At 40.2% G+C, this 25,521-nt stretch overlaps 1 protein-coding gene across 2 annotated transcripts in view; it reads right to left on the bottom strand.

The window, feature by feature from the left end:
- Window positions 1–3,554: 3,554 nt before the first annotated feature.
- The window catches only part of LOC116042877 (vasorin-like), a 32,529-nt gene continuing 10,562 nt past the window's right edge, over window positions 3,555–25,521 (bottom strand). The window contains exons 2-3 of one of the 2 annotated variants that reach the window (XR_004897190.1): window positions 4,404–6,704; window positions 3,555–4,368 (exon numbers count right to left, since the gene is read on the bottom strand). Coding sequence is in view for 1 of the 2 variants with exons in the window: in XM_031289301.2 (XP_031145161.1) it covers window positions 4,555–6,684 (2,130 nt within the window). In the remaining variant the exon portion in view is untranslated. Of the gene's footprint in view, window positions 6,705–25,521 lie in introns of both variants that reach the window. The other variant, XM_031289301.2, reaches the window with a different exon arrangement.

Raw genomic sequence — 25,521 nt, 5'->3', positions numbered from 1 at the left:
GCTAACACAAAATAACCAAACAAAAATGTTAACCCCCCTAGTAATTTTCTGTGGAATTCACAATAATAATCTAAAAACATGCCCACTGAGCCACAGTGGCTGCAGCTCTTTAAAAGAATCCTCTTAATTTTAATCACCTTTTCATTAGAAACTGAAAGGGTATAATCTGTTTCGTGAATATATAATTCGATTTTTTTTTTCTGTATCGACTCCACTGGTTTACTGGGCATGCTGAACTGGCAAATTGACTGATTCAGACCTCAGCATAGAGTTTAATCCACGTCCTCTGAATGCATTTCTTCTGTGTCTATAGATAGAGACTATTTAAATCTAGTTATATCTAAGAAGGCTTCATAGAATAAGCTTTTCTTTTTTTAACTAAGTCCCAATAGTCTACCATATAACTTAAAACACTACACTAATGTTGATATTTTGGCAGTTGGTATACAAAATGTACTCTCAAAGTGTACTTTTTTTTGTATTATTGCTGCTGCCATTGTACCATTGTCCCTTCATTTCCATTGTGCTTTACCTTGTGAAACAATAGTCTCAATAAATACCACTCTCATAAATCAAGCAGTTTTACTATGCTGGAGCACAGCTTTACATGTACTTCATCCTATGTGAACATACCACATTGTCGAAACATCTGCAAATTAGCAGCTCCATTACTATACGTAAGAGCCGACATACCTGAACAGTGAAGTCACTATTGTTGTTTTCCATGGATACTGATAAGTGACCTCCACGGTTGAAAGATGTAGTTAACGCAGCAGTGCCAAAAACTGCAGTTCAGCGAGTGGCCACTTGCAGCTGGCTCCAAAAGCAAGTCAATTCCCATTAGTCTCACTTTGCCAGACCCTCCTCCAAAGCGTGCTGGAGGAGGGTCTTCGGGGATGGAAGGAAAACGTGCTCTGGTTTATTGGCATTTGTTTAAACCAATCACAATCGTCTTGGGCGGTGCTAAGCACCGGAGAAAAGCTGCGGTGCCGCTGCAAAATAGGCTCGGAGGGAACTTGTTTTGGTGGAACGTGTACGTTTAAAAGTTGTTTTACTCATGCAACAGAAAATTCAGATTGGCCAGATAGTCTAGCTAGCTGTCTGGATTTATCCTGCAGAGATCTGAGAAAAGGTTAACCATATATTAGGTTAACCATATATTAGTTATATAGGTGGCTGCCGTCACAGGTGGCTAGCATTGACTGTAGGCTTCAATTGGCCAGCCTCAGCTCCATCCACGCTCCACTTATTTGCCTCTTTTTGGATTCTGAAAGCTGTAGGTGCCGGAAACTAGGTCCATATTTTATACAGTCTGTGTTAGTGACACAACGCTGAACGCTGAAATTAGTTTATATCTGAATTAATAATCTAAACCTTCACTTGGTAGTAAAGATTTACCAAATGCTCAGAAGAGAAATGAACACAATTTTCTTGCATTTTGTGGACTTTTATCCTATTGCACTGTTTTCATTGCGGTTTACTGATGTCAAAATGTTGAGTCAACAAGAAAATGGCAAAAAGCAGCAGAGCCATGTAATGTCGGTTATTTGGAAATTGTGTGTTATTTTGTAATATTTTCCACTGACCTCTGTTCTTGGCTATTAGGGAAAATATAAAAGAAAATACAGAAAATGAGCTCCATCCACAAACCAACATAACGTCACAAAGTAATTATGTTGTGGTTGAGGTTAGTGGGAATGTGTGAGTGTATGAGTGTAATAAGGTATTGAGAGATACGTGCTGTGTAATCAGCTTCTGTTGTTACTGGAAATCCTTTCTCTGTTTTTGTATTTAACTTTGCTCTATGACAACATCCAGAACTGGGCCTCAAATGAGCCAAAATTCCTGAAATCCACAAGGAGAAGGAACACACATGAACGTGTATGTTACTGCATCATTATAAAACCATATACAAGTGACTTGAATCGGGAAGCCAACACCAAGACACAAATGCGTGGGCAGATTTAACATTACATCTTTTTAATACTGTTCTTTTTCTCAGCATTGCTTTTCTGGCAAACACAAACACGTAATTGACATAATTGACAAACATAAAACTATAAGAAAAGAAAAAAAGACAAGCTTCCCTAAATAAAAAGGGAAAGTTCTGTAACAAACATGTTGAATATATTTCAAACATTTCCTGCCCCTCTCACTGTCCCAAGCAATACAAAGAGTCTTCCAGTTGATATATCGGGGGAGAGCAGATATATGAGCATCTGTGTCTGTGTTTATACTGGAATATTGACAGAATGAAGATAGCAGAGAAGCCAAAGAATGGTAAGTTGATTTTGGACAGTGCTGGGGTGTAGTGCATGGACTCAATTATAAAGCAGACAAGGTACTGTGGAAGCTGAAGACACACACACACACACACACACACACACACACACACACACGTAATATGACACCACAAGATGTCACAAAGGCTCTGCATGAATATTGCTAAGGCACCTCTCTGTAAACCGGTTATACTTTGCCATTTAAGATTCTTTCTCATGAAAGGAGATTTTATATATATATATATATATATATATATATATATATATATATATATATATATATATATATATATATATATATATAAAATGAAAAGTAACACTAAAAGCTTGTGACATTCCCAGGCCCAGAGAGGAAATACAGAACAAATACATCAGAACGGTGCACTTAGCCTGTGCATTTCACAGTCTGGTTGGCAGTAAACAAGCAAAACAGTCACCAAACACACACATGCCTATAATCCTTGTTGACCAAAACACACGATGGATGGTTAGAGTGGAGGCACAGAGAGCCAGTGAGAGGGTGTGTGAGAACAGCTTTAGGGGGACACTGTCTAGACCATATCTCAGAAACGGTTCAGTCAGCAACGCCAAGAGGAAACTAGTGCCTAAAACTCACTGACACACACAGCAAATTTCCTTCAAGCTCTTTGAACTTGCTTTTCTGTTCTTGGCACGCGTGTGCTGCTTTGAATCAGTGGATTCTGCGGCAATAGGCCTTTGAACACAATTTTGACAGCTTTGGCTTTCAAAAACAGTCTGTGGCTTGTCCTTTATGTAGCATTGGCAGACCTGGCAGAGAAAATAAAGTGTCTGACACTTAATACACTTTACAGTTACATTCACTTGGTGAGTTCAGACGTATTTTGGCGAACCTCATACAAAAGCATTCTGTGAATGATGTAAAGATTACGGTTTTAATGAAATCTTTAAATTGAAGCTTAATTAGATATTTGATTATTGTTGGTTGTGTTTAGTCCTTTTAGCTCAAGAACCTAAGCTAGTATTTACTTTGCACACACTGCAAGTAGCTCTACAAGGTTTTAGCTACATGTAAGCTAAATGCAAATAGAAAAGGATAGAAATCCTGATGACATAAGCAGGCGTTTTCAAGGGAGAACAATTCATGTTTCATCTGGCAACCATAGCAATATTTAAGGGACATCAACAGAAACAACATGATTAAAATACAAAAAACATGACCAAAACAAAATATCATGATATAAGTTCGACAAAACAGCCTTCCCGTCACGGCACAGAACGATGCAGGCAAAGTCCATTCTCAATGGCTCTTTATTCAGTCCATTTATCTTTCACAGCAAATTCATCTCCTACGAAGCCAAAAGCTTTAGGATGTGTGGAGAGAATTATGGTAAATCTGTTGACACTGAAGGATCCAACTCCACATGTGAAGAAACTTTAAAGTTTTGTTTCAGATTAGATAATGTCAACAGCAAAATATGAAGTTTAGACAGCTTTTACGGTCATCAACCTATTACTAGCTTTGTATTTTTTCAAAGTTTTTGTGTTATTGCATTCCTTTATGTGACCATCATCAGTCTTGTGGCAGTTTGTGACTGGGACACTGGAAAGGAAAAGAAATATTTCTTTTCAGTGCAAGTTAGATTCATAATCCCCATGGAGTGGTTGGTCGAAAAACCCATGTTTTACCGGAGCATGTGGTCCAGGCATCACACATCTGCATCGCTGTTTTTTTATTTAAACCACGGTCACTTCCTCCATTTCTATAGCCCAAACACTGGGGCACTTTTCTCCAAACTGTATCTCCCAAATCCAGCAGCAGGATTACAGCTCATTCGTATAGTTTCTTTTATATAAACAAAGATATTTTTTTATTTTAAATGAGCCACTGGTGACAGTTGTGTCAATGCAAAAAGGCACTTCCGTATTTAGTCTACTACTAGGACCCTTCTAGTCGATTGCACTTAGTTTATGACTTGGTTAGGTTTCACCACCATCAAACTCTGCTAGATGACTTTAAACCACATCCTGATCATAGTCCCAGAGTGGTTTAGCACATTGCCAATATGCTGTAATCTTAAATTCATCATTCAGTATTTCTAAAATAGATGATCCAGTCCGTAGTGTTATCATTTGGACAACAAAGGATAGTAAGCGCCACTTTTCAAATTGTTGATATCTGAAATTGGAATGAAAATTTGATTTTTAACCACTAAGTAAGCCATAGCAGGATCACTCAAGTACTGATGGACAAGCCCACTCTCTCAAAAATGTGTTAGTATTTTATTGCATCTTAGAAATAAGATGGCTTTAAGGATGTTAGATTGTTATTTGATGGGCAGTGTCCTTGCATCAAGGATACTTCGTAGTCCAAACCCTCATTTTGTTGCAAGGATGGAGGCGGCTGAGGAGTGTGACAGCGGTCAATCTCAGGCTGTTTGTGGGGTAGTGTACCATTTCCCCCATTCTCCAGGCAGGCCTTGATCCCCTCCAGTTCCATGGGATCAGGATCTGCTGGGCCCAGCTCCAGCTCCCTTCCTGCCTTTGCCTGTCTTCTTTTTCGGACACAGATGATTGTCCCCACCACCACAGCCAACCCCAGCACCAGGGCCAGTGCAGCTAGGGCGAGGATGAGAGTGTATGTCAGCGGGCTCTGTGTCTCCACCCTGGACTCTGGGGATGACTGTGGAACCCCTTCAGTGCGAGCCTCTGTACACGACCCTGTTTCTACAGAGCTGTTGGCCCTAGAGTTGATTCTTTCACCCAGGGGACTGGCACAGACTGAGTAGGTACAGTTGGGTCTCAAACCACGCAAAGTGTACTCAGGGTAGGATGCCGGTACACTCAGGATAATGGGGCGGCGGTCAGGCCCGGAGAGGTTACGGTAGGTCAACCTGATGCCACGGATATGTGGCCGTGTCTCGATGAAACGGTGCAGGTCAAGAAGAATAGATGTGGATGTGACCTGTCGTGAGCTGATAGCATCAAGTTCAGTGGGCATCGCATGGGCAACTATCAAAACCTCTGCTGCTGACGGTTTCGGTGGCTCAGGAACCTCATCCACATTTTCACAGTAGAGGCCAGAGGTTCCCGACAGACACATACAGCTGAGTTGACCTAATGGGTCAAAATTACAAGTGCCCCCATTGAGGCAGATGTTCGGTGGGCAAATGTGCTCCCCTAGCTCCCTGCTGGTGGAGCTTGGGGAGACTGGAGGTTCTGGTGAAAGAGGGCTGTCTGTCTTTGAGGAGACAGTTGTCTCACTGGGTGGAGGAGGAGGAGGAGGAGGAATGGCGTTGGTATGAATAGTTTCTGGAGATGTGGTGGGCATCAGGGGAACAGGAGTACTTCCAATGGGGGAGCCAATCAGCACTGTTGTGGTGGGTGGACACCCAAAATCTTTGTGCTCCAGTGCTGAAAGCATCTTCCCAGCATTAACTAAAGGGAAGTGACATCTGGTTTCCTCAGGCCTCCCAAGATTCACATCCTTCTCTTTTAGCCAGACATGGAACCAAGCTAATGGACACATGCAATTAAATGGGTTCTCAGCTGCTGTCAGGTGCAATAACCTAGGGAAGTTCTGGAAAAAACTCTGTGAAAATCCTTGAATATTAAGACCACTGAGATCCAGTTCTTGAAGTCCACTTAGTTTCTGGAAGTCCTCCACCCTGAGCTCGCCCAATGGGTTGACAGCCAGGCTGAGCTTGATCAGTCCCTTGAGGGAGTCCTGCTTTAGGGCCTGGGGTACCTCAGTTAACTGGTTTGAGGAGATGTCAAGCTCATGGAGGTTCCCCAGAGAGGCTATGAGATCTTCATCCACAGAGGTAAGCCCCAGAGAGGCCACCTTAAGGGCTTCCAGGTGGGGAGTCTGGAGGTCTGAGGGTCCCAGAGTTGGGATGCTGTTGTAGCTGAGGTCTAGAAGCAGAAGCCTGGGGAAATGAAGAGATGGCAGAGAGGTGAGCTGGTTCCCTTGGAGCTTGAGTTCCAGTAGCATCTCTAAACTCTCAAAAGCTTCCAAATGTATGCTCTGAATGTTGTTTGCGTGGAGATACAGCCTCTCCAGCTGGACCAACCCAGAAAAACTGCCTTTGGAAATGTGGGTAATGTGGTTGGTGGACAGGTCTAAGTTCTTCAGCTTTGAGAGCATCTCAAACACACTGTCTGGAATCTCTGCCAGCTCATTCTGGCTCAGATCTAGCAACTCCAACTCCCCCAGGCCTTTGAAGTCATCTTGAGACAAAGTGTTGATGCCGTTCTGGAAGATGTATAGATTTTGGGTGGTGGTGGGGACACGAGGCACAGTGCTGGAGCGTCGTTGAATGCAGAATATTGAGCCCTGGGTCTGGCAGGAACAGTCTGCTGGGCAGTCAGAGGATAACACCAGACCAGATGAGAGGAAGAAGAGCAGGAAGTAGGGCAGCATGGTGACGTCAGCCTAAAACTCTGAAAGACATAAGAAAGAGAGAGGGAGAGAGAATGGTTGGTGTTACTCACCCTTCGCTTACTAAGCAGGTCACAATTAAAAAGTGAGGCTTTATAGTAAGAAACCAATTCAGACATAAAATACTGTAAATGGATAGATAGGCTGTTAACGACATCATTACTGAGGAATAAATAAATTATGCAAGAAGTATTTTTCTCAATCTAATTCCTAAAGCCTTAACACAATTTGCTCATAAATAAATGCCAGAGGAGTTTTGTCTTCATCCCTTTCAAAAATGCGTCCATACACTCACATTGAAGCATGTGGGCACACAGACAAACACTTTAGTACAATACAATGGATACAAGCACACTTTACCAATCAACACACACACACACACACACACACACACACACACTTTTACATCTTTGGTGAGCAGACACCCCAGGGATCAGGACCCACAGGCTGAGGCGACGGGTTAACACAGCCCACCCAGGGTGAACTTTCTGGGGTAAGTGAGAAACCCATTCAGCCTCTTCCCTGTGTTTATGACATGGTCCTTAGCCCGTGAAACCAAGTCTGCAGTAATGATGCTCAACACTTGCAGCAACACGCGGCTACTACAAACAAACATATCCAAGGTAAATATTCTGCGAGTGTGTTGTACACGGACACTCAATCACATCTTTTGACATATTTTTGTAATAATTTTACCGAAAACAACAGCGGCAAGTGTGTGTGAGTGTGTGTGTGTGACTTACAAAAATTGATCTAATTTAGATCAGACAAATGAATGTGTGCATGTGTTAGTGTAGGTGATGGTTAAAAACGCAACGGAAATATAAATGTCCCTCTTACAGCTAGTCAGTGTTGATACAATATCAATTTGAATTGCCGCCACATAAATTTGGCTAAAAAGTTAGAGAGCACAAGGTCTTATTAACCAAACTGTCCAAACAGAGCTCTACGACGAGATAAGTGGGTCAAACCTCCAAACTTTCCCTGCCTCTCCTCCTACTTTTCCAACTTCATCTTCTTTAAAGTTCTATCTATGCAGTCCAGATTTAGTGGCCTCCTCCTACTAAGGCCTTCTCAGTGTAATACATTATTTGATTCACTTCACTGTGCAAGAAGATAAACAATCAAACTCTTATTAGCCTGACTTATACCGAGGTAATGCATTGTTTCCTTTCCTTTCATTGTCTTGTGACTATTTTCTCACTCCATAGGTAAACTGTCCATGTATTTCACACCTACGTTATATGAAGAAATTCAATTTTGTCCAAATATTGTATATATTTGTTTTATGTTTCATAAACATCTCTGTTTGGACTGGATAAACTAAAGATTGTTTTCTATTTTAGATGTAGCCTCAGATAGAATGGGATGTGCTGTTTGTCCACGCAAATTATATAGAGATAACTGCAAACACTGCTGTGTGGTCGGCATTAATGATTCAATAGTATGATTGGATCAAGTCTGGATACTGTGATGTTGTACTCCAGACCAGTTGGAGCCTAAAAATACTTTTTTCTCAAACTTGTTTAATTTCATCAGCATTTTCGAACACTTAGAAATTGGGTAAGAAATGAACTAGAAGTCCAGAAGAACAGATCTCCCCTCTGACCTGGTCTGTGTTCGTAAACTCTTGCACTCCTGCCCTTTCCAGGACTCCTGAGGTGGAAGTTGAGGAGAAACTTGAGATGTTTTATTAAAGTCAGGAGCGCACCTCCGGCCCCATGCCTCCATTCTCTTTCTGCCCTCTGTCTCCTCCATTTATTCCCCTCTACTCATAACATACGAGGTCAAAGCCCGTCAGTTGACAGGAATTTGCAATATTCTCTCAAGATCTGTCCTTATTAAAGGTGCCCTGCCACACGTATTTCATTACTTTGTGGTGATGTCTGAAGTTCTACCATGGACTCTGTAACATTTTGTGGAAAAAAATGCCTTGGTTACCTTGTTTCAAGCTATTCTAGCGTGGTATAGAAAGCCTGCAAGAAGACTCTGCTCGATTTGTGCCAGTTCTCATTAATATTCAACGAGCTAAACTGCTTGACTCTGATTGGCTAACAGCTAGCCAATGCCTGGCTATCATCATCCTTTACCCAGTGCAACTGGGCGAGCTCATGAATAGTAATGAGCTCAGGCAACATGATGTTAGACTGACCAGCTTTTGTAATTGGCCTGATTTCTCCGCTTATTTATTTTCAGTGGCTAGAGCTGACAGAGGAGGTAGCAGTTCAATTTCACATTCACGACATAACACAAACACATATGAATCTAACATATTTCAAAAAATACAAGTAAAAACGGTTTTGTGTGGCAGGGCACCTTTAAGCACAAAGTGATGAGATGGAAAGGAAAGGAAGTGGGGGAAGAGGGTGGGAAATAGAGATGTTAGTACTGGAGTTTATGCACCGATCCAATATCACGTAATAAAGCCCTAAAGAAAATCTATGTTAAAGTAGTTTATTTATGTTATTTTTCCGTTATAACTTACTGTCAAACTGGATAATAAAAGAAAGTTCTGTCACATTCATTGTTTGTGTTTCTTCATGTTTCACAAAGAGTTTAACCTGAGCCAGACCGACAACAAAGATAGAAATCATATCACATCCATACAGGGATAGCAGTATACAGTTGTTAAAACATAATCAAATATATGACACACTGGTATCAGATCGGTACTCGGTATCGGCCGATACGCAAGTTCAGGTATCAGAATCGGTATCGGGAAGGAAAAAATGGTATCAGACCATCTCTAGTGGGAAACAAAGGTTAAAAACGTGTCAATTGACAAAAAGAACATTGATATCTTAGTGGCAAACACAAGATTGAAACACAAGTTTTTGTTTGTTTTTTAGAACCAAAATTGGGATTTCAAAAGCAGCTAATATAAACCAGAAGCTGCCGAAGCTGCCAATCTTGTGGTCGGGTTTTATGGCTGGCACACTTGTGAAAGATCAAACCTCCAACCTGTTACTCACATGACAGACTAAACAATAAGCCAAAATGCCACACTTTATTGGTTGGTCTATAAATTCAAGTTCTCAGCATGTTTCTAATGCTTTTCTTTGTTTTATAGAAAGTAACTATTGTCATTAACAAATGGGTGACAATAAGGCAAAAGAATGAGGTGGAATACAATGGGTTTTGAGTATGTAGAATTAATCTTTCTCAATCCGCCTTGTCTTGTTGTAAACCACAGAGTGATGTTGGATCTTTGACAGGCTCTTAAGTTTTCTTAAACAGATCCCAAGTATAATTTGTTTTCCGTTGATACTTGTTGGTGCAGTGTTTTTTTATGTTTGGGCCAAAACTTGAAAATGGCGGGAACATCTGTTTAGGTGGAAATGTGCAAGTCCTACACCAATTAGATAAATCTTGCTTGTACGTGCAAAACATGTTGAACTTTCATTCAATGTAAAAAAAAAAAAAGAAAAGAAACTGCTTCAGCAGATAGTTATAAAAACAGCCTTCTATTAAAACTCTGCACATACATCATTCTGGATACTTAAGCTCAAATATCCAAGTAAAGTAACAATAAGTAAAAGACATTTTTTAGTGAAGGGGGATTTGGATATTTGATGTGTTTTTTTTTGGTTTTTTTTAGAAGTTCCACTAGAGTTTAGACGCAACTAAATTTAACATGACCCTTGTACAATTGAGTATCTACTCAATTGTTACTGTCATCAGTTGTTCGTGCCAGTGTGACAGTATTTGTTTTCTTCTGTGTGAAGGATGAGTGAAAATGACGTAAAAAATGTGTGGCATCATGTTGCTGAAGTTACCAAACCAATCAATCATCGCCATTATTCTAACTAAGAATCAGTCAAACAACAATACACACCTTGATTCACATGCACTCACTCAATGAAGCTGTCTGCAATCTGACAGCATTTTCCACCGATGACAAAAGGCTACGACAAGGCATTTGACTGTTTTTATTTAAAGTGCATGACGAGTTTAAGGACACGCTCTGCGGAATCCGGATCTTTCATTGTATGAAAAGACATGTTTCATTGTGTGCAGTCACTTATACTGTTATAGAACAATAACAGAGTTATAAGAAGAGCTGCTTGTCATTTCTTTAAGGGAGCTGCTGCTGGCGCACTGGTGCAGTGAATGGTTTGATGACAGAGGAAGAGAGGAATGAATGGAATACGAACAAAAGAATAATTGTGTTTCTGCGTCGAGAAAGAAAATAACTAATCATGCAATAGGAAGGCTTTGCTTTTGACAATTCTTAAAAATTAAAGTGAATATTACAGGTTTCTGCTCTTGATATTTTCTCCTATAAAAAATTAAATTTCCCCATGGAGGATTCATAAAGTATGTCTTCTTCTTCTACATATTTATCTGCAATGTCAAATCCCAAGTAAACAGTGTATATGTCTTGCTGTTCCAAAGGGACTGTGTCAAGACATGCACTGTAGTAAACCCTCCTAACAGCATGTGTCAGTTGCAGCCTTTCTGTAAGTCTAAGTCAGGGAAACACACAGCTGGGTGGTAAGGTAGAAACACCTACAACCACAGATTATAAGGATTCAAACCTCCATGACAGCATCCACCCTGCTGAAGCATCCTTGTTTAAGAAACCGTTTAAGCCCCATCACGCTACGGGGCTGCTGCTCTGTAGTTGAACCTGACCTCTGACCTCCCTGTAGGTAGGGATGAGACAAAAGACAGTTTTCCTTCAAAGGTCACAAGGATCTTCTAGTGATTTGAGCCTTGTCTCGCCAAAGGTGATAGCATCTTTATGTGTTGATGTCATCAAAAGATCAGCCAATGGGCTGGGAGCTCCTTTTCCAGCTGTGGCCATTGTCAGTGTAGCTTCACTGGAGCATTGTTTTGTTTTATATTCACAATTCTCTGCAATTCAAATTGCTTGAGGAAGCATTTAAATTATGTTTTGTAAATGCTATGTTCCTAATAAGTCCACATAAATTGTCTTGTGTGTTTTTTTAATACATAGTGAGGCCAAAGACATTGGTTTCCATATTCGGTTCCTCACTAACTGATTACATATAGAATTATCAGGGTTTTAATTTCTGGACCTGTTCTTTGAAGGTTGAGTCTTTCACTGAGGGCATTCTGGTAAATGCATGGTATTAATAATGGTAGTTTTTAGGTTCTAATGAGCTGTATTATTCGTGATTTTGTGTTAAACGCACTTGTGCTTAATTTTAGTTTATCAGTGCAGGATTTTGACAAAGACTCTTACAATTATAATAACTTATGATTAGTATTAGTTGAAGTAGTAGTATAGCTTATATGCTGTACTTGTGACATCCTTGTGATCACAGCTGGTTAATATGCACTTTGCTCAACTTTTAAAAGGAATGACAGAAAGAGTGGGAGGGAAACAAGGATGCAGGAAGAGATAAAGTGAAGAATGAAAAGCTGACAGCTCAATCTGTGTATAAGTACCTCTCTTTTTTATCATCTTGGCCCTCTTCTGTTTGATATTGAACGGGTGCCCACATTACAAAGCCAAGAATCTGCCATGTACCATATTAACCACAGCAGTCATGGGGAACATCTTCTTCCTGCATTCACATAACCTGGAGTTGCAAAACCAGTTCTCTTTGCTCTTTCATATATCCATGATTAAATATGACAGTTATTCTGCTGTTAAGACTTCATGGCACACAGTATATCATCGGCTATTTGTCTGAGCGAAGGCTGCATGATGAAAGCAAAACATCGGCGTCAAAATGACATGAAACAGGTCAACATGCACCCAAGACATAGCAACACAGCCACGAACAAACACACATACACTCCTGCACGTGTTCACGCCAGCAGACACAGACACACATACCAAGTCTACAACACAGCTGGATTCTGTTACCCACAATACACAGCAACCATCTCTCACTGTCAGACAGAATGAAAGGCTCACATAAACCTTTGTCCTCCCCGTGATAAGAGAAAGGTGAAGAGAGAAACTAATGGGGGGGGGGGGGAGAGAGAGAGAGAGAGAGAGAGAGAGAGAGAGAGAGAGAGAGAGAGAGAGAGAGAGAGAGAGAGAGAGAGAGAGAGAGACACATTTGGTGGCTTAGCTGGTAGCTGACAACTGCTCTAAAATCTGCTGTAAACAATGCCTGACTCTGCTAAACTTAAAAGTGCATGACAAAAGCCAGATATGACAATGTATTCTCTCAAACTGAGGTGGATGGAGTCCTACAAAATCCTGTTCAAGCACACCTGCTGCGTGACTATTACTCAAGAAGAATTAAGGAATGAGGATATTTTTTTTAGAGGTTTGTGCATGATTCCTAAAACCATTTTACTCGATAAATTACTTGCTGGGATCTGGGAAGTCATTGTCAGTAAGAAGAAGTCAGACAACCAGACAGGTTGTAAACAAAGCCCCAATTTAGCCAAACTTGTTTGGACGAGAAACCGAAGGTGAACCGCCCAAAATGTCTGTGACAAACATCAGTCACAGTTTCCAGACTTCTGGGTTTCAACTTTTGGCGTTTTTCCATTACATGGTACCTGCTCGCCTTGACTCTACTTGCCTTTTTTGGATTTCCATTACGAAAAAAAGTCCCTGGTATCTACTAACAGGTACTTTTTTTTAGTATCACCTCAGTCGAGGTTCCAAGCGAGCTGAGGCGATACCAAAAGGTGATGTTAAAACCTGCAGACTACTGATTGGTCGGAGAGAATCGTCACTAATCACCGCGTTATCATTGCTAGCGACAGACGGTGGTGTCCTGAACAAACCCGCCATTTTTAAATTGTTTAGCCAGCTGTGTTTTTTTTGCTGCCTCCAGCTTCTTTTGAAACAAAATGTGTCTTCTGGCTGTAGCAACAGCCACACGCTGAGACACAAAAACAACACAACTTTGACGTTCTGTGTGCGTCACTTCAGGCAGTTTCCTGCGGCGTTGCTTGACAACCAGCAACGCTCGCCTCACGCATGAGGCGGTACTAAATCTGCAATGGAAAAAGGAGGACGGGGCATCGTCCCACAGCCCAATGGTCCCACAGCCCTATGTTCCCACATTTTTAAGAATTTTTTTTTCACTGAAAATTAGGCTCTATGTCCCCACATTTATAAGAAAAACTGATGTTGACAAAGTTTCCTTTTGGGGGACAAAATTTGAAATTGGGAAAAATTTGAAGTTGGAAAAAAGGTAATAAATCACAATATATCACAGAATATTGCAATTTATTATTTGTGACACAAGTATCCTGATGATATTATATTGTGAGGCCTCTGGTGATTCCCACCCCTACTCATGGTGTGCAATTATTTAACTTTTAGAATTAATAATACTTGTGTTGAAAATACTCAAGTAAAATTAAACAAGTTGCTCTTTTGAAGACTACTCTATGTATGTCCAACTGGCCATCCCAAACATACTAAACATAGCCTTTGTCATTTGATTTCACTGTATTGTTTTTTCTTTTCATTCCAGTCAGGGGTGAGTACTGAGATATCAAAGGAAAGCAGCACAACTCCTGTGGTTAAATCTAACCAGGTGGGGGAGGCTCGGTATTCTTCATTTATTTACATTCTGTGCCAGTAGGGAGCATTATGAAGATTAAAGAAGTCACCAAGCGAAACTGGAAATACTGATGACAAAAACACAGTGGCTGCGATACAAGAGCAACAAAAGGGAGCAGACATTTAGGAGCTGTTTTGCACAGGTGTCACTTTTCCCCACTGTAGCTCTAAGTTCAACTAAGACTTAAACATGCTTTGGTGCACAGGAATGGATGGGTTTTCCCTTTTCCAGTTTTATTAGAATAAAACAAAAAAAACTTGAGTTAGCATTACCAGCTATATCCACAATGAAGAGTACCACCTACAGGAAATCAAAAGGATCAACCATGTTGGCTGAAATCACCACAGCAATGACCTTTAATCACTAGAGATGAAGCTAAAATCAACTAATAAATATTTCCACTTTAAGGAAAATCGGCGAGGAAGGATTTTGGGGGGATTGTGGAAGAGGTGAAGGAGGGAGGAGGAGGGACAGTACAGTTAGGAATGAAGGTACAAAGAGGGAGAGAGGGTATCATAAATTGTGTTAGAAAGTTGGTCTACGGGGAGATTACTTCATTTTCATGGAGAAAAAAAAAAAAGCAGAGTTGAGTTTGTGGTAAAAACCTTCCCTCAACTCCCACGCCCCCGAAACTCCCCAAAGTGGAATATCCTGTTACCTAATGCCTGAAAAAGCTTACAGTACCAGTAAAATCAGTTTAACGGCTTCAATCTTTCTAAAACTCTTAGCCCCAAAAACGATTGTGTAAGCAAATAAAGTCGGCCATATGTGTTGTGTGGGTGTTGCAAAGTGATGAATGGACATGCACAAACAACCACGTGTAAGGATTTAACAACATACATTAATCCTGAACACACACACACACTCTTTCCATCACTTGGTTCGTTCTTACAGTTATGAAACCAAACGGCATTGTGAAAAACACAATGCAGCAAACAAGTTAACCAACTGAAACTAATTATTTAAATGACACAGCCTAAGTTGCTTTGACAACTCTTGATCTTTAACCCCTGTGCACTCAGGCAAATTTTCCCAGTAAGAGTCTACAGTCATGCTAGCAGCTCTCTGAGGCGGCTTAAGCACAAACAAACGTTTTGTTGGTATTTAGTCACAAACAAGAGTATTGGAAGAACAGAAATGTTGACCTGATACCGGCACTAGTTGAAAAAGTAAGAGGAAAACGTTTTTTCCTCCGAGGACGATGAAAATCTGTATCTGTAATATCCGATGAATATTTCATGGCAATACTACAGTATAATTGTTGATATATTTCAATTAAAACCAAAAATGTCAACCTCATGGTGACTGAATAGGATAATTAGAGGTGTCATTAAAGTCATTAGGATATATTGTCTGGGAACCATAAACATCTATACAAAATTGTTGCTCAACACTTTGTATCCATCGAGCAGTTTGGATCTAGTCAGTAAAAACTTGAGGAAAAATACAAACCAAAAGGTCATGTGATGCTACTGGAGGAAAAGTCCTACAAAGACATTTCTGTTGGTCTTTGCTTTCACGTTTCGATCAGAAATCCAAATAGACGTTTAGTGTGAAACGGCTTGACAGTTTTATGATGTGAACTACAAGTAAACAGAGACTGTGAGACATCGCCAGCAACTTAGTCAGCTTCTACGCAGCAGTTAACACCTGAGTGGTGACAACTGTTGTCTAGACTGGGAAGTGACAGCTGTGATTAAGTCTATATTGGGATGAAGAGGGACTCATGAATTCTCTTACTTAAAATGATTAAATAAGGCAGAAGGAGCCGTGTTCAGGACTTGTTGTGGACTTCCCTCTACATGACAGTGAACTGTGAGACAGACGAAGCCAAATCACCTCTTGACTCACAGTAGTGGAACATAAATATGTCTCACTGAACACAATTACATGTAACTGTGTGAAAGAAATAACAATCAAACACATACTACACTTACTTTATTTACCTTCTTTTTGGAAAGCTCATCTTCTCTGTGCCGAACGTCTTTCTTAATATTGCCATTCATTTTGGCAAAATACACACACGCACACACACGACAAGTCACCTCTGGAACAAATTAATAACACGGTGTGTGACAGCCATCTCCTGTTATTTGAAACTACCGTAAACCTCCCTCTTTAGGCTTTCACCGGCTGCCAAATCTTGATCTGACTTGAGTAACGTCTTTCCATACCTGCTGGATTTTTCTTTTTCTCCACCAGTCCTCCTTTCTTTGTGCCTTGTCTTAACGTTGTCTAAAGACTCTGGGCGCTCTCTCTGTCTCCGCTCGCTTCATGCTTTTGTTGCGTTAACAGGCATAAATCGCAGCTTGCCATTTGTCAAAGCCAGAAGTAGCTTCATGTACAGTACAAAGCTTCCAAAGCCTCCATGTGGAAGTCACAGGTCAGGGTCATGGTAGGGATCCAGTGCCTGCTTCAAGCATGCTACAACCATGTGAATGCATGTTGATACAGCAGGTTGACCTCAGAGCTAGGACGTAGTAAATGGTAAAATAAAACCCTCACAACTTAAGCAAAGGTGCACTCAGCAGGCATGAATACAAATATTTAAAAAAAAACATTACAGTTAGTTATGAGTTAGTATAGTTATTAGGCACTCCTTAACCTGGTTACCCACAGTGGTTACAGTGTTGTTAGAGAGATAATCATACAAAATGGTGTGGATGGTTTGGCCTGTGTGGCTTGCATAGTGACGCCAGGGCGTTGTGGTGTCTGACTCAGGTATATGGTAGAGATGACAGATCTGCTGCTGCTGCTAAGATGGAAAAATGCAAAGTGGCTTTTAGGTGTGCTGCTACTGCGTGTCAGACCTCAATCTCTTCTCTGGGTTTGGGAAATGTTGCTGTAAGGGGATCAACCCCTCTCCCACTACAATACCAGATCCTGCAGGTTTCCACAACGGTATCTTGGTTTAGCTTGAGGAGTTTGTGGGCAAATGCCAACAGACAGATTTGTGTTTCCTGCTGAAGTTGTTTCAAACAGAACTGCAGTGACAAGTACCTGACATTAGAGGGGAGAGAGAGAGAGTGTGTGTGTGTGTGTGTGTGTGTGTGTGTGTGTGTGTGTGTGTGTGTGTGTGTGTGTGTTCAACTTCTATCTTTTTAAAAAGGACCAATTTGAGTTTAAAGCCTTGAGAGGAGGGATGTCTATACTTGTGTTTAGTGAGAGCCGTTACGCAGCCTGTGTAGACATACAGATTGATTAAAATAGATGTGTATCTGTTTCACAGATGCATGTGAGACGACTGAAAAACACGCCTGCAATGTCCTTGTTTAGACACGCAGTAAGTGTAGGAGTTAGTTTCATGTCATTGAGGGTCATGTGAAGTGTGTGTGTGTATTTTTAATACTAAAAAGGCCAATGGATGTCTGGTATTTAACCTGCTAATACACATAGAGAGTCTACAAAAAATAAACTAGTTGGGCAATCTGAAAGCTGAAATGTTTTAATTTGAGCTATCAACAGACCTTTCTCACAGCTCACATTTTGGCGTATGAGACACAGGTGTAAGTAATATCACTGATAATTGCTGCATTGCATTTTGGTATTTCAGTGCCAGGTCTCTGGCACCAAAGTGAAACAGAGCCATAATTAAGGTTATTAGTTACGCCTGTGTTTAACAAGTCAAAATGTCCATGGTTAGAAAGCTCTTTCAGACATGGCCCATCCTTTGTGGTTGTCCTTCTGTAACTACATAGTCTCTGTTCCATCAGCGTAACAAGACATTACGTTGGTGCTGCAATAGCAGATAGCAACTACTGCGCAACTGCAACAGTAATTGTTGCTGGTACTCAACTGTTGAGGGACTTCTATTCAAGTCAATCATAAAATAATTGAGCATGTTACTGTACGTTAAGGGAGAGCACTGAAGTCCCACCTATATTCATTCATGCTCCCCCTTCAGTGGGTTATAGAGCAGGGGACGATATGCTTTGCAATTTTCATTTATTGCGATTCTAGAAGTATTGCGATTCTTTAGTATTGAGTGTTGCGATTTTTTTTTCCTTTTTTAACAAAAGGTTATTCAAAAGTTGAATAATACACTTTTATAGGCAATATATCATGAGACATTTCTAAAAAAAGAAGAAAAAAAAAAAATCTAAAAAGAAATGCACATCCCATGTCAGTCAGTCTGACATTTATTTCATTTGTAAAGAAGTACATAACATGTATTTTCTGAATTGATTGCTTTTGGTCAGAGAACGGTTATGATGTAGTTGTAGTCGCCGGCAGCGGTACCGTATAAACAGAAAATATGTAGTTGAATCATTGGTTAAAAAAAAAGGAAAAGGATCGATTTTAAAAATCGTCGCGAAAATAAAATCACAATACATTCCCCCCCCCACCCTAATGGGTTAACAATCAGCTGCTTGTCTTCCAGCTGACTAGTAACAGTAGAGAAAGCTCCTCATGTGCTTAGCAGGGGTGCACGATTCAGAAAATGTCACGATTCAATATCGATTTTCAGGCTCAAGATTCGATTCAAAATCAATTTGATTCAAAAAACGATTCTTGATTCAAAAAAAACGATTCACAGTATGTAAATTTAGTTACTTTTCCCATGTGATTGCAGTTGACATACAATTTAAAAAAAAAAAAAAAAAAAAACATTTATAAAAAATTTGAATCGATTTTTGGAATTCTATGAATCGATTTTGAATCAGTAGCACTTGATTATGTATTGTTTTATGTGAAGGAAGGAATTAACTCAGTTGTGGGTACATGAAAGAGTAGAACAGGATTTGACTTTGTTGGATGTAAGTGGACTTTGTACTATTAGATGTACTCCTTATTATGTATGTAGGTGCACAGCTATGCAGTGATTTGCTAAACAAACTTCCAATTAAAAGGTTGGATTTGAATGTGAATCGATTTTTTTGCACACCCCTAGAGCTTAGCTTTTTGGTGTTGTCGATTCAACAATTTCCAGTGACTAATTGAACTTGGAATGGCTATGTATGACTTTATTTATATTTTTTTATTAAAGACACATTATCCTTAAGGCCTAACAAATGTGTTGCATAAATACCTCAGAAGTTTTTTTTAATACTTTGAAACCTGGACTTAAACATGGACTTGTGGTTTTCTTTCTCTACTCTTTTATTGACATATTGCTTCTTTTTAGTGCCAATTACCGCTGCAAACTACTAGCAGCCTCTGCAGTTCAACATGAGATGTATCCCGTCATCCAAATGCTTATAGCGTACACATGCATCCTCAGAGGTGCAACACAATAATCATACAAGTACATGCTCATTACATGCTAAAACACAATTCATTCAAATTTCACCAATCAAAGCAGTAGTGGGTTTTTAAGCCATTGACCTTCTGGTTACAAATTTTCGAAGTTATCACTATCACTAAATACACTATACGGTTAATTGTCCACTCAAGTAGTTTTGTTTTTCATTACACACTCAGGTAACTGGTCTCTTCCTATCCAGCAAAATATTTAATAGATGCATGTTTTTGTACATATAAATGGTCAGTCGCCTACTTTTCATTGAGCACAGACTAACACTAATGCAAACCTAACTTGCATATAGCGAGCAGAAAGTACGAAGAGAAGAGAATAGAATGTAGAAACGCACCAATTTAAGAGGAATTAACCAACCTTGTTTGGTATTTACTTGTGGCACAGTTGGGCACACACCCTGATTCAGGATGACATTGGTGATACCGGTTTTTCCACTGAGGTGATACAAGTATAAATGCCAGCAATGAGGCACCACAAGCACATTTCGGCTACCTGCAGAGCCTGTCTGTCATCAGCTGGAAATAAGCATGTCACCTGCACTTATCTTCACACAGGTGTGCCAGTGGGACACAGACAATAGAGACAACACTCTCAAATAAAATATCCTTCTCTCATAAATATATTTGTTTAATTCTCCCAGAAGGGAAGTTACAATTCCTCCACTTACTTTGCCAGTAGCACATTGTAAAACCTCTACAGTGGAGTACAGACTTATTACATTCTTGAAATTAGAGTACAGAAAGTATGCCATTCATGGACAAAATGTAAGAAAGCTTCACCCAACTTTTTTTCAGGATGCAACCTACCATCATTGTACTGTTGCACATTGTAGCTTTAAAGTCAAATACACTCCACGTGTCACCTCCTTTCATTCATTTATCTCCAGCCTCGCTCCATCCATCCATCCATCCCTCCCTCTTCCCAACTCTAGGCCTGTTTACTGAGTGATGATCACCTGCGGGACTCTTACCCAATAGGGGCCCCTTTATGCTTGTTAGCCCAGCTGTCAGTTATCAAAGTCTGGCCTCTGGCAGGGTACAGGTTAGGCTGGACTGTGGGAGACGAATGGGGGTGCTAGACGCCTCCAGTTTGTACAAGTTTAGACAGATACTGTACCATTACAGCTTATCTGTACTTACACAAACATCAGAGCCGATTCTAGCTTTGAATGATATTTCTCTTTTATTTTATGTATATGCTTAGCCTGTTAAAAAACATTACACAACCATTCCCAAAGCAGAATTTGGAATTTGTGCAAAAAGAAAAATGCTCAGATCTTCTTTCAGACTTCACCACAGCCTCAGCTGTAAGCTACAAAATCCATGTCTTGGTATCATCATGGGACTTCTGTCTTCACCAGAAGTAATTTGTGCTGGAAATTTACAGGCACGGCAGACTCACACTGGGAAATCAACAACACTCAGTGCAGTCATTTACACTCACATGTCTCAAGATCATATTTGTCTCGTGCAAACACACCTTTACACCATGAACGCTGCCTCCGCTACACCCACTTAAATCCTTAACCAGATGCATGCACACACACCAACACACACACACACACACACATACTGGAACAGGCCCAAAGACCTCCACCAACCGTCCCCTGCTGCTGGATCACCTCATTAACCCAGTGTTAGGTCATGGATTGTGGACAATTTACTGCTAAGAGAGACTTCTATTAGGAACTGCCAGTAAAAAAACACACACACACACACACACACACTCCCTGGGGTGTCTGCTCACCAAAGATGTAAAACTGCAACTCTGTGTGTGTGTGTGTGTGTGTGTGTGTGTGTGTGTGTGTGTGTGTGTGTGTGATGTTTACTTTGTCACTTATCTATTTACTTAAACTCCTGACAGATCCCTTAAAAGTAAACACACACACACACACACACACACACACACACACACACACACACATTCTTGTCTCTGCTGGAAGAGGAATCAATTAGAGCAAACTGTGTTTGTTTGGCTCTGTTATAGTCAGTGACCTCGGCTGGTTCATGACCCAGAAACAAAGGCAGCATTTTACACAGGAACAGAAAATCCGATTTTTTTAACTCTTTGTGGTGCTTTTCAGAGCCACGCCAGGCCATCAAGTTTACAAGACCAGACCTGATTCATGCCATTATTTTCACAGTGTGAAAGCAGCTACAGGCGCGTAAAATGGGTCCTGGGAGGGCGACTCTGTTGAGAACCCTTTGTGTCTGCAGGAGACAGAAAATATGGAACTACTTTTAGTTTGTAAGTTCATCCTGTGCTATTCGAGCAACATGCCAATGCCAGGAAATCACTTTTTCGTACGGTATTTTTCTACTTTTGTTAACTCAAACCATCAATGACAAAATAAAATCAAAAATGTAAATGTTTATGTTTACCTAATGGTGCATTCCATTTGTACTGGAAAGTCGAAATTTCCGAGTTCCAGGCTGGAAATTTAAATTGAACACCCCCTGGAGTCGTGAAACCTCAAAATCCAACATGGCTGCTCCGTGCATCAACAGTAGTAAAATCTGTAGTAATATACAGTTTAATAGCACTTCTGTCTTATTTGTGTCTCATTAAACCTGCCGTACACACACACACAAACTCCTGTTCAACTTCTGTGTTGCATGTTGCTACAGTGTTTGAATGCACAAAAATAATATACATAATAATACGTTGTTATCAACTGTTATTGCTAACAACGGCTAACCTGGCTAGCTCAAACATTCCGACTTGTTTTAATGGAACGCCATCAACTCGGCTATGACGTCAATCCCAGCTCCGACTTCCGAGGTAAATGAACACACACACACACACACACACACACACACACCTGAGCAGACCGTTTATCAGGACAGAAACCAGGCTCTGTCTCTCTATCTCTTGCACATGCTTACTATCAGCTGTGACAAACTGCAAATTTATGAACATTCACCTCAAATAAGAGACAACTTATTCAAAGTCCTGAGTGAAGTGATAGTGGGTGTAATGTAGCCTGTGCTAGGTTGCAACTGTGCTGGTGCAGAAAAAGCAGCTCAAATTTCCCTGCAAGTGATTTAGCCAAATAGGGTCAAAGGTCACGTTGACACTCCGTCTTACTCCTTTTGTTTGTTTACTTTTTAAGTGGGACGGGTTTTTTTCTGGCCCCAGATTTTGTGATTTATTTTTGATAATGTATTGTTTTATGTGAAGGAAGGAATTAACTCAGTTGTGGGTACATGAAAGAGTAGAACAGGATTTGACTTTGTTGGATGTAAGTGGACTTTGTACTATTAGATGTACTCCTTATTATGTATGTAGGTGCACAGCTATGCAGTGATTTGCTAAACAAACTTCCAATTAAAAGGTTGGAGACAGCAGATTGCCTTCGAGGCTTTCACTGGGAGCGAATTGTGAAACTTGGGAGAACAGAATTGGACAACAAACTCAATGACGGTGATTACAACTCAGGAAACCACATGATTCCATAAACAAGAGTTAGACAAGGGAACTGGATTCACAAAAGTATAGAGTAGCTGTCAAAGAAGTTATATTGTGCTTCAAGTCAATAATAAACAAAGTATCTTCAATGAAAGATCAAGATTAACTTTTTACAGGAAGCAAAGCACAGTAAATAATCTAGTAAACATACATATAATTTCCACAAGAGTAAAAGTAAAAAAGATGAAATCACAACAGTTACATAGACAGCTAATATAGTGGATAGCTTAATTATTCTACTAAATCACAAATAAACAAACAATCAAAGCTGTAATAAAAGGTGTAGCTCCAGATAATGCTCCAACAAGGACATCAAGGGAATGGATAAAAAGATGCCGGAACACTGACAGTCTGTTAGTTTAAGGTGCCCACACAAGTCAAATGACCCACAAAAGAAAAAGTCAAAAAGAGTAAAAACAAGAAACTACACCACAACTCTTCCCTAAACTCTGTTGACCAGTAGCTTCTAGCTATTGGGTGGCCGTAAAAAATCCAATGCATGTCATTTTACTTGTGTGCAAGTATTCTGCAGGCATCGCTGCACTCTGCGTAGCGTAACTGGACTCTGAGGAAGAGAAATGTGAAGGAATGGCGAACAACACGCTCCACTGCAGAACGGGTGCTGACACACGACTCGCGGAGAAAAGAATAACCCCGAGGCTTGTAGCGATGGTGTAGAGGGAATTGGGGGTGGGTGGCTGAATGGAGACACACACACACACACACACACACACACACACACGACGACCCTTTGCACTGATATTAGCATGAAGAATGCCTTACTTTATAAACAATTTGGCATTCAGGGTATAAAACAAATGGAGTCATTTTTGGTTTTATAATTTCATTAGAATACATAGAAATAGACGAGTAAATAGAGTACTTGGAATAACCACAGAATGTTCCCAAATTGTTTTTTAATCCTCACAGAAACATTTAGTTTCAATTGTTTGGGATATATATATATATATATATATATATATATATAATTTTAATTTTAATTTTTTAACTTAAATGGGTTTCATAAGGAGCTGAAATGGGCCAGTGAAAGAAATGCCATGCTTCTTTTCAGAATGTTTTAACGATAATATCTGGCCTGTTCAATTCCACGGGAAGGATATGTGAGTTTTAACTAGTCAAAGAACATACTGAGGCTGAGCAGAACAAAATACAGGAAAACCAAACATGGGGTATATTTCTGAGCGTGTGCAGTTCGGCTATGTTAATCACAAGTGTAAGTCTAGCGATGGAAATCAGATCTGAACCAGTTTCCTCACATATAGCTTTGATCACAACAGCTGTGAATAAAACACACAGGTATGCATAAACAGAAGTGCTGAATCACAGCTTGACCATGGTTAGTCCACAAAAGAAACTCAAATCCTTTGGCAAAATCACCCTGAGACAAAACATTTTGTTATTCCACTGTTCCAAAAAATGAGCTAATTGTTCATAACATGTTTCAGCAAACTCAGTTCATGCTGTCACTTCAATTCTATTTTACAGCAAAGAAATTGTGCATCTATTAATATTTTCAGATCAGGACTACATCACTGTTTTAGTGCATAAAAGTAGATTTCACAGTGGGCCTCCTCGAGTTCTTGTGGCCCGAGTTCATGTGGTTTCCACATCATCTGAACTAGTGGTGTGCCTCTACGAGAGTTTGGTAAGAGCGTACATTTACTAAAAACACATTGTGCAAGAGCATAGTGAGCCACAGAGATGTTAAAACAAAGAACCGGTTAACATATAGGCTCAGCTGTTCTTCAAGCTGCCAATTATGAAAATACGGTTTGTTTGTTTGTTTCAACTGTTGGGACATTACTGAGTGAACTTAGTCTTTACTTTTATGCCCACTGTTATTTGCTTTCTCAGCTGTCCTGTGTGCCGACCCTGATGTGTTGTTACCCTCAGCTTGCAGACTAAACTTGTGACTCCCTCTAATGAAGCAGAGGCAATAAACCCATAATTAAAGCCATATTAAAAAAGTAAAAAATAATGATGCATTTGGTAATTTTTCACCTTCATCAATTGGCTAACTATACAAACTTTGAGGAACATCTCTTAAACCCCACAAACGTGCACACATACACAAACCTTTCCATCACTGGAATAATGGCAGCAGTCAAATTTTAATGACCAGGGAGTTTAGCGAAGGCCAGAAGTCTCTGAAGTGACCAACAACCCAATTAAACCCAACACAGATATATTAAGTTCATTTTCTGCTATGCGGCTGTGAAATTGCTCCATCAATCTTTGCTACCACTGTTTGTTTAATGTGTCCCATCTGTTCCAATGAGGGTAACAGTCTGGTGTGTTTTGGCCTCGTCAGAGGTACGGAGCGGCGTTTCTGCAGCTGACTGACCTGCTGACTGCTTGTCTTGGACTTGTGTTGGTGCGTCTGTGTTTATGGAGTGTCTTGGTTTAGCTAGCGGTCCTCACTAATGCACTGGTTCACTACACATAGCAGACACAAAGAAATAAACACTGTCTCCTCTATAAAACTTTAATATAGAGTCCAGCAGGTATCAGAGACCAACTTTTTTGGTAGTGGACCCTGAAATGATTAATTATTTTACCCTCCAA

This window comes from Sander lucioperca, chromosome 4 (assembly GCF_008315115.2).
Source record: "Sander lucioperca isolate FBNREF2018 chromosome 4, SLUC_FBN_1.2, whole genome shotgun sequence".
Lineage (NCBI taxonomy): Eukaryota > Metazoa > Chordata > Actinopteri > Perciformes > Percidae > Sander > Sander lucioperca.
This window is presented reverse-complemented; position numbering and strand designations above follow the sequence as displayed.